Below are 11665 nucleotides of genomic sequence, written 5' to 3'. Positions count from 1 at the left end.
AGACGGTTTCCAATGCTGGAGTCATACCATGTAACATATGATAGTAAAGTCAACCAAGCAGAGAATCTCATAGAAGTTGGGAAAGGACCTGAATGCACAGCCGTTGGAGATCCAAGGTACTCAATGTGTCAGCTAGCTCTCAAGGGTCTGCCTGCAGAGATCTATGAGACTAGTTGGGATCTAATCATGGTCGATGCACCCACTGGCTACTACGACGAGGCTCCTGGGAGGATGACAGCAATTTACACAGCGGGGATGATGGCAAGGAACCGGAAGCGGGCAGGAGAGACCGACGTGTTTGTGCACGATGTGAATAGGGAAGTAGAAGACAAGTTCTCTAAAGCCTTCTTGTGTGAAGGGTACATGAAGAAACAAGAAGGAAGACTAAGGCATTTCGTTATCCCTACCTATAGAGATGGTTCAGACTCCGAATCAAATAGACCCTTTTGTCCATAGTTGACACAATGTTACCAAATCTGAACTCTTTAATGTTCCTTATTGTTTTCTACTGAGCCTAGACAAGAAAAAAGTCTATAGCAAGAAAGTAGACAAAGCTCGAATAATATAAGAAATTTAGAGAAAGCTGATTATGTTATTGATAAGAAAGAACAGAATATAAAATCTGACAAGTAAATATAAACAAAAAAACTCTGCAAACTCCCAAAAACCTTCTTCAACCTCTGACTTGTAGTTGAAAGATTTCCCACGCTTTTCTTTTGAATTATCTGTGATGCAGGAAGGTACTTTAATTGACCAGAAAAAAGAGAGCATAAATTGCCCACCTTATACAATAATATTCCATAAGATTTGTCATAATCTTCTCAAATTTCACTTTGCAGAGAGGAGCTTTAAGGTCAGTCATATCAAACATACCAAAGACTGCGGTTCCGGTTGGCTGATTATTTCCTTTGGAAAGAGATTAAGACATCGTAAGAACTCTTGGTAGTCAGAGGTATTAAGCTTTGCCTTCACTCGATCAACAAAAGCAAGTTCTTGGACATGTCCTGTCATAACAAGACAAAAGTCAATTTCAGAACACAAGGAATTAGCAGACAAGGCTGCATGAAATCGATTATCATCTGCTTTTTTCTAGCTAACCTTTATCATCTTTCGTAGATGAAGTGGCAATGGCTCCACAAAACTTGTCTCCTTCTCTACCCTGATTCGAGGTTTCGTTAGAATCGCCATCCCTTAGTGTCAGCTTCTTTTCACTGTGGAGGAACTGCCCTTTCTGGTCATCCATGTAATCATTCTTTCTCTCAATGCGTCTAACCTCTTCTTTAGTTTCTTTCAACAAAGATCTCTCCTGGTCTTGGTCCATGTGTTCAGTTTTGAGGTCACGGTCAGAATGTAAAGCAATGGTCCGGTCTTTCTGCAACAATGCACAAACAAGTGACAGCTCTGAGTACCGAATATCCAATAGCATATCACAAATTACTTCAAGAGAAATAAAAATCACAGAGAGAGGAATCTTATCAGAGTCTCGCATGGTGGGAAGAGACTTAATGCCTCCTCGGTCACGTACAGACATTTTTACAATATCATCAGTAGAGGTAGCTCCTGAAGTATCAGGGAGAAAGTGAGTGAACTCCACAAGCAAATCATGATGGTCCCGGAAAAGGATAGCCACCTGCAAGATAAGCATATCAAACTCAGACTAGAAAGGCAACCAAAAAACAATATAACATGAAAAGGTCTACAAACATACCTCCTGGTAGACCTCAGTAATGGACTTGTTTTCCTTTCTGTAGTGACTGATGTGTTTGTGCATGATGTGAATAGGGAAGTAGAAGACAAGTTCTCTAAAGCCTTCTTGTGTGAAGGGTACATGAAGAAACAAGAAGGAAGACTAAGGCATTTCGTTATCCCTAGCTATAGAGATGGATCAGACTCCGAATCTAATAGACCCTTTTGTCCATAGTTGACACAATGTTACCAAATCTTAACTCTTTAATGTTCCTTATTGTTTTCTACTGAGCCTAGACAAAAAAAAATCTATAGCAAGAAACTAGACGAAGCTCGAATAATTTAAGAAATTTAGAGAAAGCTGATTATGTTATTGATAAGAAAGAACAGAGTATAAAATCTGACTAGTAAGTATAAACAAAAAACTCTGCAAACTCCCAAAAAACCGTCTTCAACCTCTGACTTGTAGTTGAAAGATTTCCCACGCTTTTCTTTTGAATTATCTGTGATGCAGGAAGGTACTTTAGTTGAAGAGAAAAAAAAAGAGCATACATGGCGGTTCAATTAGCAAACACATATAATGAAGATTTGTCATATTTAACTAGCTTTTACCGGTTAACAAAGATGGCGGTTGGACTGCCCGGAGATGGAGGATTCTGTGTCAGGAGTGAAGCAAGTGGACCAGCTTTAGCAACATCATCAGGGTCACTTGCAGATAAGATTTCAACCTCTTCAAGACCAAGTTGCCGGTTGATCAGGTCCATGTTACTCTGAAGAACTTCCATCTCTCCAAAAGGTAGCTTTAAATCCAGAGCCTGACCGCCAAGTGCTATTGCTTCATCCTTCTTGAATTTGAGAAAAGGCATGCAAAGCTTCTGAAACTGCGTGAAGTTTTCTGCTTGTCCATCATTCTGCAACATCTCCTTTAGTTCAGCAAGCATCTCTGCATCAGGGGCAAGAAATCAACTGGTTTGTTCCTGGAAATTGCTTTTCAGAATCTGGAGGCAGTGAGCTTTCCATCCATCAAACTGCTCATTCACATATACGAGGCCTTTCAGATTCGAGTCTGCCACTGCTGTTACTTGAGCACCTTTCTTAGCAGCCTTCTTGGAACCTAAGAGCTGTTTTTGTAGAAGCTTTCTCATTAAAACGATCGAATCCTGCAGATATTTGTTAGCACCCTTGAGAACCAAATCTGGCTCATTTGATGTTGGCCAGCCTGCTGTTACCACACAGCATTCCTTCTTCAAAAGTTTCCTCCAAACATATTCTGCAAAATGAAGACATACTGGTTCAATGAGGCGCGTTTGCACATCCATAAAGGTCAGTACCAAGTCATGGTTCATGCCGCCATTGCCGCAAGAAAGCCTATACTCATCTCGAGCAGCTTGCAAGTCGTAAACCCCATTCTTCAGTGCCTCCCTGAACAAACAATCTTTGTAGGCTTTTTCAGTCAACCTGATAGCAATGTTCATGTCATTTTCAAACACTTTATCAGCATACGTAGATAGAGGGCCGGTTCTCAAAGAGGATTCAGCAGCCAGAACCTCTTCTATCCATGTGAGCTCTTTTGTCAGGCGCAAGATTGCAGCATTTGCAGTTTCAAACACAAAATTTGCATCGTCGACGCCATCACCAGCATCAGCCAAAGAAAACCTTGTAGCAGTGGCAGGGAATTCTTCAATAGCCTGTCGCAGTGTCCTGAAATTGCCAGTTGACTTCGACATTTTTCGGAATTCAGCATAATGTGACCATTGCATCTGATACCACGAGGCCAGTTACGTTTCTCCATTAGTGCAGTGTGGTTGTAGATGAAAAACGTCAAATGATTCTGAATTAAATCTTTTCCTGAAACGCGAAGATCTAGCGGGTACCAGTAGTCAAACTCTTGCTTCATCTTACTTAAAACATCAGCCGGAATGTCAGGCGATTTTGGGTACTGACCATCGCAGAAGAGATATTCCCAAACATCATCGTTCATCTGCTGAGGGCTGATCAAAGACTTGCTGCCTTTATACATGTCTCCCTCGTGGAAGATATGGGCAACTGTATAATAGGCCATATAAAGAGTGGAATCAGACAAGGATTCGACAAGGAACTGTTCATCCCAAGGAATACGCGTCCCAAGACCAAAAGATCGTGAGCAAGCCCACTGATTGAGCCAGCTCAAAGTGTGCTCAAAGCCATGCCTTGTTTCTTCAGAGTAAAGATTCATGTTTGATAAGCATTCCTCAGCCATCTGACACCATTCTGATTCGCCGTACGTTATGAACCACTGATCTGTAAGAGCAACAACACATTCATCACCCGATCTTGACATCACGGGATTCTCGGGTTCCCTGTATAGAATTGCCTCGCCAGACTCTATGAGCTTTGTCTTGATAATTAGCTTGATTTCTTGAACTTTTCTACCAGCAAACTCTCCAATAAGCATGGTTCCTTCGGTGAATCCTTTCAGGTACGTTAACTTCTTAGCCTTTGCAAGATCCTCCTTATCCTTTTGACTTTTAATTTTCAAATCCAAGCAGACCTTTTCGGCAGCCTTATCCCCATACCCCGGGATGTTTATAACCGGTACAATATCAGAGGGCACCCACTCATCTTTCACACCATACTTGGCTCGAAGGTCAGGCTTGGCAGTCAAGTCATGGAGAGGCATGTAATCATCAGGGGCGTCACTAGGCACGCTGGTGACAGTGCCAGTACCTTTGTTTGTCAGAACGGTTAACATAGGCAGAGCATAGATGATTTCCTTCACAGCCAGAGGAGACCTCAAAGGGAGTCCAATCAGATCATACCCAGTCAACTCAACCAAGCAGGAAGGCCTCTGAGAGATCTTTGAGAAGTTCTGGTAGGCAAGGTTGAGTGCAGCTCTCTCAGTAACGATGAAGACATCAGTTTCACTGATTTCATAAGCTCCGTATTTCCCATCAGGCAACACCCATGCATTTGTTTGTCCGTACATGGTCTCAGGCCTCAAAGTAGCCGCAGCCAAAAACACCCTCTTTCCTTCCAAAGGACCTAGCTTCACAGGAAACGGCTGCACTACTTCCATCTTAATGAGAGTATACTCTTGAGGCTGAACACCTTCACCAAAGGCACGGTCATGATCAGCACAAGGCTGACCATCAAAAGGCGAGAATATCGTGTACCTAAGGTCCTTAACAATCTTTCCCATAGATTTCAACTTCCTCATCTGCCACCTCACAAAGGCATCGAAAAACGGATTAACATCAGTAGTCCCGAACGACCTTCTCCAGTCACAACCCAATCCATAAGCTCTGAGATCTTCAACAGCCACTTGGGGAAAGTATTACAACCACTCATAAGGATCTTGAAACTTCTCTCTCACTATCACTAAGACCAAAACTGCGCATAATCTCCCACTGATAAACCTGTCCACCAGACTTCGCAGCAACCTTTGACTTCTTCCCCCTGAACTGATCCGGCAAAGCTAATGCATCATCACTCTCCTCCTCGACTTCTAGAGCTCGTTCTTGAGCAGTGAACACAGGAGGGTTTCCAAACTGCTTGATCTCACGAGACAACTTATCAGCAGAGGCCTTAATCGGCATACCGGTACAGTGGAAGCCAAACGGAAGGAGAACGTTGGCACCTCTCAGTCTATGGTAAGCAGAAGCAAAATCAACCTTGGAGAGTGAGAAGGCGTGGCCAATATGTAGATAACCATTCATATAAGGGAAAGGGAAAGTTGCAAAGAACTTGTCTCCTTCCTTTGGAGGATCCTTACGAGACTCAGCCAAGAACACGCCTTCGTCTTCCCACCACTTTCGTACAGCTGCCTCAATCTCGAGAAGACGATCTCTCCTCACGAAGCTTCTCGCTTCAGATGCCATGCCGTGAACAGTACCTGCCCCAAAACAGAATCAATCGAATGAGTGAGTGAAAAAGCAGCTTGGGGAAACAACAAAAGACAAATTTTTGAACGCAAAGTGAGAGAACAACCTTAACTCGGAACTAACTAACTCAGTCAATAGAGGTTTGAGACCGATAAAGGGACCAGGGTACTCCCTCTCAATGCGAAGATCAAAAAGCCAAAATTCTAGGTTTCTTTTATTCGAACAAAACCTGAAGCTATAAGGAAACCTTTAAAAAAAAGGAAAAATGCTTATTGCATTATAAGGTATGATATTATATATTTTTTATACAAACTATTAAAAACAGTATATTCACGATTTTATTTACTTTTATAATTTTTTATATAATAATTCTGATTGTATTATATTAAACTGAATATCTATGTTTGTGTTTGCATTACAATTTCTATCAATTTCTAAAACTTATGATGAATACTAGTATTTTCTAGGATTCAAAACTGCAAGGCTGTTTCCGGGAAATTTAACTATCATCCCAAATGTTGGAAAATGAAACTCACCTTTTGCTTTGAGGATGACTTTCTCATATTCACTGAAGGATTCAATAGAGGCAGTTCAGTGTGTTGTTGAGTAAGCTCCATCGTTTCCAGTCTCTTTCAGGTCTAGCTATCTATCACCCGCCACAAATCCAGTTTTTTTTCTTTCTCTTCCGGTCTCCTCCTCTATTGGTAATTAACTCATCTACCTATGAGATATCTAGGGGGTATCCCTCTCTGCACCAAAAAGAAGCTCTCAATAGTCGGTTGTGATCCATTGCTTGAGCAAATAAAATCGAAGATTACCTCATCCATGGTCTGTTCGCTCTCACTCTCTCTCTTATGAGGGAAGATTAGTATTGATAAACACATGTGGTGGCTTGGCTGGGATAACAAATTTCTAGTGTTCCTTTCTCATCCTGCCAAAAAAAAAGATGCATCAAATTAATAGACTCAAATGTATTTGTGGCAGGGATCATCATTCAGCGATAGAGTTTCAGGGGAAACTGTCAGTTTGGGTATTTGTAAATCTTACTTACCTAGTGGAATAGAGCTTTGTCTCCTCAAGTTACTTTTGGCTTCTTTTCTCACAAGCAGAGGCTCCATTTGGAAGAGGTTCTCCATGTTGATTTTAAGTAATTTCTGGATTTTGAAAAAAGGAAAAGAAACGTCAGTACTCCTACAAAATACTCCAATCTAAAGATCAAGTTTTTACCTTGGATAAAAGCTAAAGAGTGGCGATGGTCGTTTTTCGGTCAGGACAAGTGGACTCCTTTTTGGTCGTTTACACGTGTTCCTTCCTTGGCGCCACAAAATGGCTTTCTTTTAGGGGAATCCCCAATGAACACTCGCCTTGTGTACTTTTGTAGGAACCGAAACTGGCTCTTGCTTCAAGAATTCACAAACAACCCCTTCAGCTCTGTCGATTTCGAGCTAAAAAAAATCGAAACTCGAGGAAGAAAAAGTCCACGCAGTGGTTGTTGATCTACTTCTTCATCAGTGGTTCTCTTACAACTATGATTTCAATCAACTTCGAAAGCCATAGATGCTTCTTCCGTCTCTCTCATCTCATCTCATCTCATCTCACTCACCAACTCTCTGTTCGTCACTGAAGAAATCATCTACCGACTGCCCCCGCATTCTTTTAGGATTGGGCCTTCTACATGGGCCAGTTTGGTACTTAAGAATTACTAGATTTTGACCCGCGCTTCCGAAGCGCGTGTATTATTTTTCACTTTTATGAAAAATATTATTTGTTTGTAATTATTGAATGTATTTATTTTATCAAAACTTTCTTTATAATAAATTCGATATATTAGAGTGCTTTTGGTAAACTATGTGTTTCTCTGATTTTATTTTATTTCCTTTTCAATAAATATATTTATTTGGATTATTGTTAAAATAAATGATTTTAGAGTATAATTGTACAATACTTTTATATTGATATTTTGTTTAAACAATGTGATATATTTCTATATTAATTAAATATTTACATTGTAATTTGTATACAATTCAACATATTTGTCTAGTTTGTTATTAAAAGAAATGATTTTGAATTCAAATGTACAGTACTTTTATATTGTTTTTTCTTCAGTTCATATAATTTTTAAAAATAAATTTCTTTCAATATAAGCTATATCAAAAATTAGTCAACTAAAGAAATTATAAACAATTATTTACATAGCAATATAGAATATTTATATATTAATTCAGTTTAATATATAAATTATTTATCACTGCCATATTTAAAATGAAAGTTTATTGATATATTTTTAGGTTGCTACAAACCAACCCGGACCGAAAATGATCCAAATCGAACCTCCTACGATATTTATAATATTCGAATGATATTTATTTAATTTAAAAATCTAGGGGAAAAATATTGTGTATATATGATCAATTAGTGGTTTCCTAAAATGTAGGAAGTTTAAATGAATTTGCTGATTTTATTTGGATAGAGATATTCTTTATAAATGCTATCCAAGTAACCAAACAAACCAAATATTTTTAATACTCTTGTCCAAGTATCCAAACACACCGAAATTGTACTTCAGCTTTAATAAGATAGATGCCTTTTGACATGGCTTCTTTGGTATCTGAAATTGGACTTTATTTTGGGATAGTTTAAAAATTCTAAAAGTGCTACTGCCAAGCTTGGCTGAAATGTATTTTTTTTTTCTTGCATCTTTTTATAACTGAAAACCTTTTAAGCAAAAACCAAAATAAAAATTCCAAGACAATTTGTCTTGTGTAGAAAATTAACAAACCTTTAATTAAACCATTGACCAATGGGCTTTCCAGGGCGGCGGCTCTTGATAACGAATTTTCCAAGTACTGTACGTTGAATGTTCTACCAAGAAAAAGGTGACAAAACAAGATACAAATCGAAAGTTAAACAAAAAACCAGACTTAAACCGAAACGAACCGACCCCAGAACCAGCAGCTATTCTCCGAGACCACATACATATTATAAAAACCCTAATACGTATCTTCACTACCTCCGCCTCACTCATTAGCATTTCCTCTCCCATTAGCTCCCTACCACGGTATCACGCCCACCTGGTAAGCACATCCATCCATCGATCTAACAACTTGTATTCTCCAGCTTAGCTTAGCTTTTTCTTATTCATCGATGATCGTATCAAATTGCAAACTCTCACTACTATGATGTTTTTTTCCATGGAACCAGATCCGATTATCAGAAGCACCAAAGCTAGCTGGTATATATATTCTCCGATCTGAGCAATGGCTTTGGTGAGTTTCTCAGCTTACTATGTTACGATCGCATCATCTTTCGACACGTTGATGCAACGCTCTGCTTAGATCACTCGTCTAGTTATTATAATCGATCATTTAATCTGAACATATAGACTTGATAAAATCTCTGTTAGCTCGATTGATTGGATATGTAGAGAGGGTTTAGAAAATCATTTATCCTGATATGTTATGTGTGTTACACAGGTGATGCACTCGTACAAGGGAAACAAAAACTCTGACAAGGCATTCATTGCCGCAGAGTTCACTGGTGTCAAGATCGATATGCCTTCTGGCTTTGAGATGGGCGTCACCAACAAAACCCCTGAGTTCCTCAAGATGAACCCTTTGGGAAAGGTTTTCTTTTTCTTAAAAATATTAACTTGTTGCTGTTTTAAATCTTTTTTTGAGTCTTGGTTGAAGCTAATAAGCAGTAACTATTTTGTCTTGCTGCTAGATTCCTGTACTTGAGACTCCTGAGGGCCCTATCTTTGAGAGCAACGCCATTGCCCGTTATGGTAATTAAATCTTTCTCCTTCTTTTGTCTTTCCATATCTGCTTTACTTGCTCTTTGTCATTTTGGTATAATGGTTGTTTTTGATATCCCATTGCAGTAAGCAGATTGAACGGTGACAATTCCTTGAACGGCTCCTCCCTGATCGAATCTGTAAGTTTTCCAGAGCTTCTCTAATCGGATTGCACTCTGTCTATTCGTTTTGTATTCTCGATGTTTATCTACATGTTTGTTTTTTTTTACTTTGCAGGCACATGTTGAGCAATGGATCGATTTCTCCACAAATGAAATTTATGGAAACATCTTCAACTGGTTCGTCCCTAGAATGGGCTTTATGCCATACAGTGTTCCGGTAAGCTTTTTCTCACTTTTAGTTGCCTCTTTGATCACATCTAGGTTACACTCTTCCACTAGATCAGTAAAGACACCTGATTCTTTGTATGAAGGGTGAGGAAGCTGCGATCTCTGCTTTGAAAAGAGGACTCGAGGCTCTGAACACCCATCTCACCTCCAACACTTACCTTGTTGGACACTCTGTTACCCTCGCTGATATCATCACCGTCTGCAACTTGAACCTGGGATTTTCCACTGTCATGACCAAGAGCTTCACATCTGCTTTCCCTCACGTTGAGAGGTACTTCTGGACCTTGATCAACCACCCAAACTTCAAGAAGGTGGTGGGTGATGTCAAACAGACTGAATCTGTCCCCCCTATCAAGAAAGCCGGTCAGCCTGCAAAGCCCAAGGAGCAGCCTAAGAAAAAGGAAGCCCCTGCAGCAGAGGCACCTAAGCCTGTCGAAGAGGAAGAGGCGCCAAAGCCAAAAGCAAAGAACCCTCTTGACTTGCTACCACCAAGCCCAATGGTTCTCGATGAGTGGAAGAGGCTTTACTCCAACACCAAATCTAACTTCCGTGAGGTTGCTATTAAAGGTATGTGGTGATATCATTCTCTTTACCTAGTCTTACAATTATCAAGATGAAGCACATCACCATGTTAAAATATCGTTGTTGGCCAATGCAGGGTTCTGGGACATGTATGACCCAGAGGGATACTCACTATGGTTCTGTGACTACAAGTACAACGACGAGAACATGGTGTCCTTTGTCACGCTCAACAAGGTAGGAGGGTTCCTTCAGCGCATGGACTTGGCACGTAAATACGCCTTTGGAAAGATGCTTATCTGCGGGTCAGAGGGTCCGTTCAAGGTGAAGGGTTTGTGGTTGTTCCGTGGACCAGAGATCCCCAAATTCGTGATGGACGAGGTGTATGACATGGAGCTTTACGAGTGGACTAAGGTTGACATCTCTGACGAAGCTCAGAAGGAGCGTGTTAGCCAGATGATTGAAGACGCAGAGCCATTTGAAGGTGAAGCTCTCTTGGACGCCAAGTGCTTCAAGTGAAAAAGATAATCTACTCTGTAGTGTTCTTGCTCTATGACTTTTGTTTTTCAAATCTTGTGTGGTTGCTTATACTGGATTTTTTCCTAATTAATACTTCTTTCTTTTACCTTTTTGTTGTTGTTAATGTTTCTATTTTGGCTGTGACATCAATTTAATATGTTATACGATACAGTGTGGTTATGTTCTATCATCACTTAGGACACAAATCAGCAGATAACATATCCAATTGCGAGAGAGATGATGAGACAAAGCTTAATTTAATGTAGGTAGTAATACCAATACCTTGTTAAACTTGGAGGAAGAATAACCATTCTATGACCATAAGAGTAAGAGAAACGCATATTATATACACACTCAATTTAAAGCCAGCTAATATGAAAACAGTTCTTTACCATGAAGAAAAATGCAGAACCACTAGTGGAACTAAGAACCACTGGTAGAACTAATTACTTTTGCTATTTGGAGTGTTTCAACTGCAGTTCTAAGACCATCTCCAACTTATTGCTATTTTCACCTCTATAATAGCATTTAGAGGTGAAATTGCTCCAACCCACCTCTATTTCTTCCTCTATAATAGAGATTTCTATTTTTTCCTCTATTTATAGAGGAAGAAATAACATTCCTCTATTTTTTACTCTATATTTTAGAGATTGCTATTTTAAGGAAATACATTAAAGCATATATCACCTCTATTATAGAGTTCCCCTATTTTAGAGGTGAAAATAGCAAAATACATTGGAGATGGTCTAATATTTACATTATAAATTCAACTAAAAACTAATTTTCAAATAAACTTAATATATCATCTTTGTATGATCTATATTATAATTAAGTTTACATTTCAATTAAATTTAATATTTGTGAACAAAAACTAATTGAGTAAATTAAAAATTAATATAAAATCTATTTTCTAGAAAATTGATATTTTGAATTAGTTA

General features: G+C 39.2%; 2 protein-coding genes and 1 pseudogene across 2 annotated transcripts; 2 read left to right on the top strand and 1 right to left on the bottom strand.

Annotated features, from left to right (window-relative positions):
* Positions 1 to 3: 3 nt before the first annotated feature.
* LOC108822606 (glucuronoxylan 4-O-methyltransferase 1) lies at positions 4 to 511 on the top strand (the record flags this gene model as incomplete). Its single annotated transcript, XM_018595723.2, has 1 exon — positions 4 to 511. A coding segment is annotated over one exon (453 nt), but the record flags the coding sequence as incomplete, so codon positions are not given.
* A 1525-nt stretch (positions 512 to 2036) lies between these two features.
* LOC108822608 (leucine--tRNA ligase, cytoplasmic-like) lies at positions 2037 to 7219 on the bottom strand (annotated as a pseudogene).
* Positions 7220 to 8529: 1310 nt separating this feature from the next.
* LOC108819203 (probable elongation factor 1-gamma 1) lies at positions 8530 to 10917 on the top strand. Its single transcript, XM_018592198.2, has 8 exons — positions 8530 to 8620; positions 8748 to 8812; positions 9020 to 9169; positions 9270 to 9330; positions 9427 to 9479; positions 9577 to 9678; positions 9773 to 10256; positions 10348 to 10917. The coding sequence occupies exons 2-8, from the start codon at positions 8804 to 8806 to the stop codon at positions 10725 to 10727; spliced, it is 1239 nt and encodes a 412-aa protein (XP_018447700.1). The 5' UTR covers positions 8530 to 8620; positions 8748 to 8803; the 3' UTR covers positions 10728 to 10917.
* Positions 10918 to 11665: the final 748 nt, after the last annotated feature.

The sequence above is a fragment of the Raphanus sativus genome, unplaced genomic scaffold, assembly GCF_000801105.2.
Source record: "Raphanus sativus cultivar WK10039 unplaced genomic scaffold, ASM80110v3 Scaffold3266, whole genome shotgun sequence".
NCBI classification, from domain to species: domain Eukaryota; kingdom Viridiplantae; phylum Streptophyta; class Magnoliopsida; order Brassicales; family Brassicaceae; genus Raphanus; species Raphanus sativus.
Note: the sequence above shows the minus strand (reverse complement) of the source record. Positions and strands in the feature narration are given on the sequence as shown.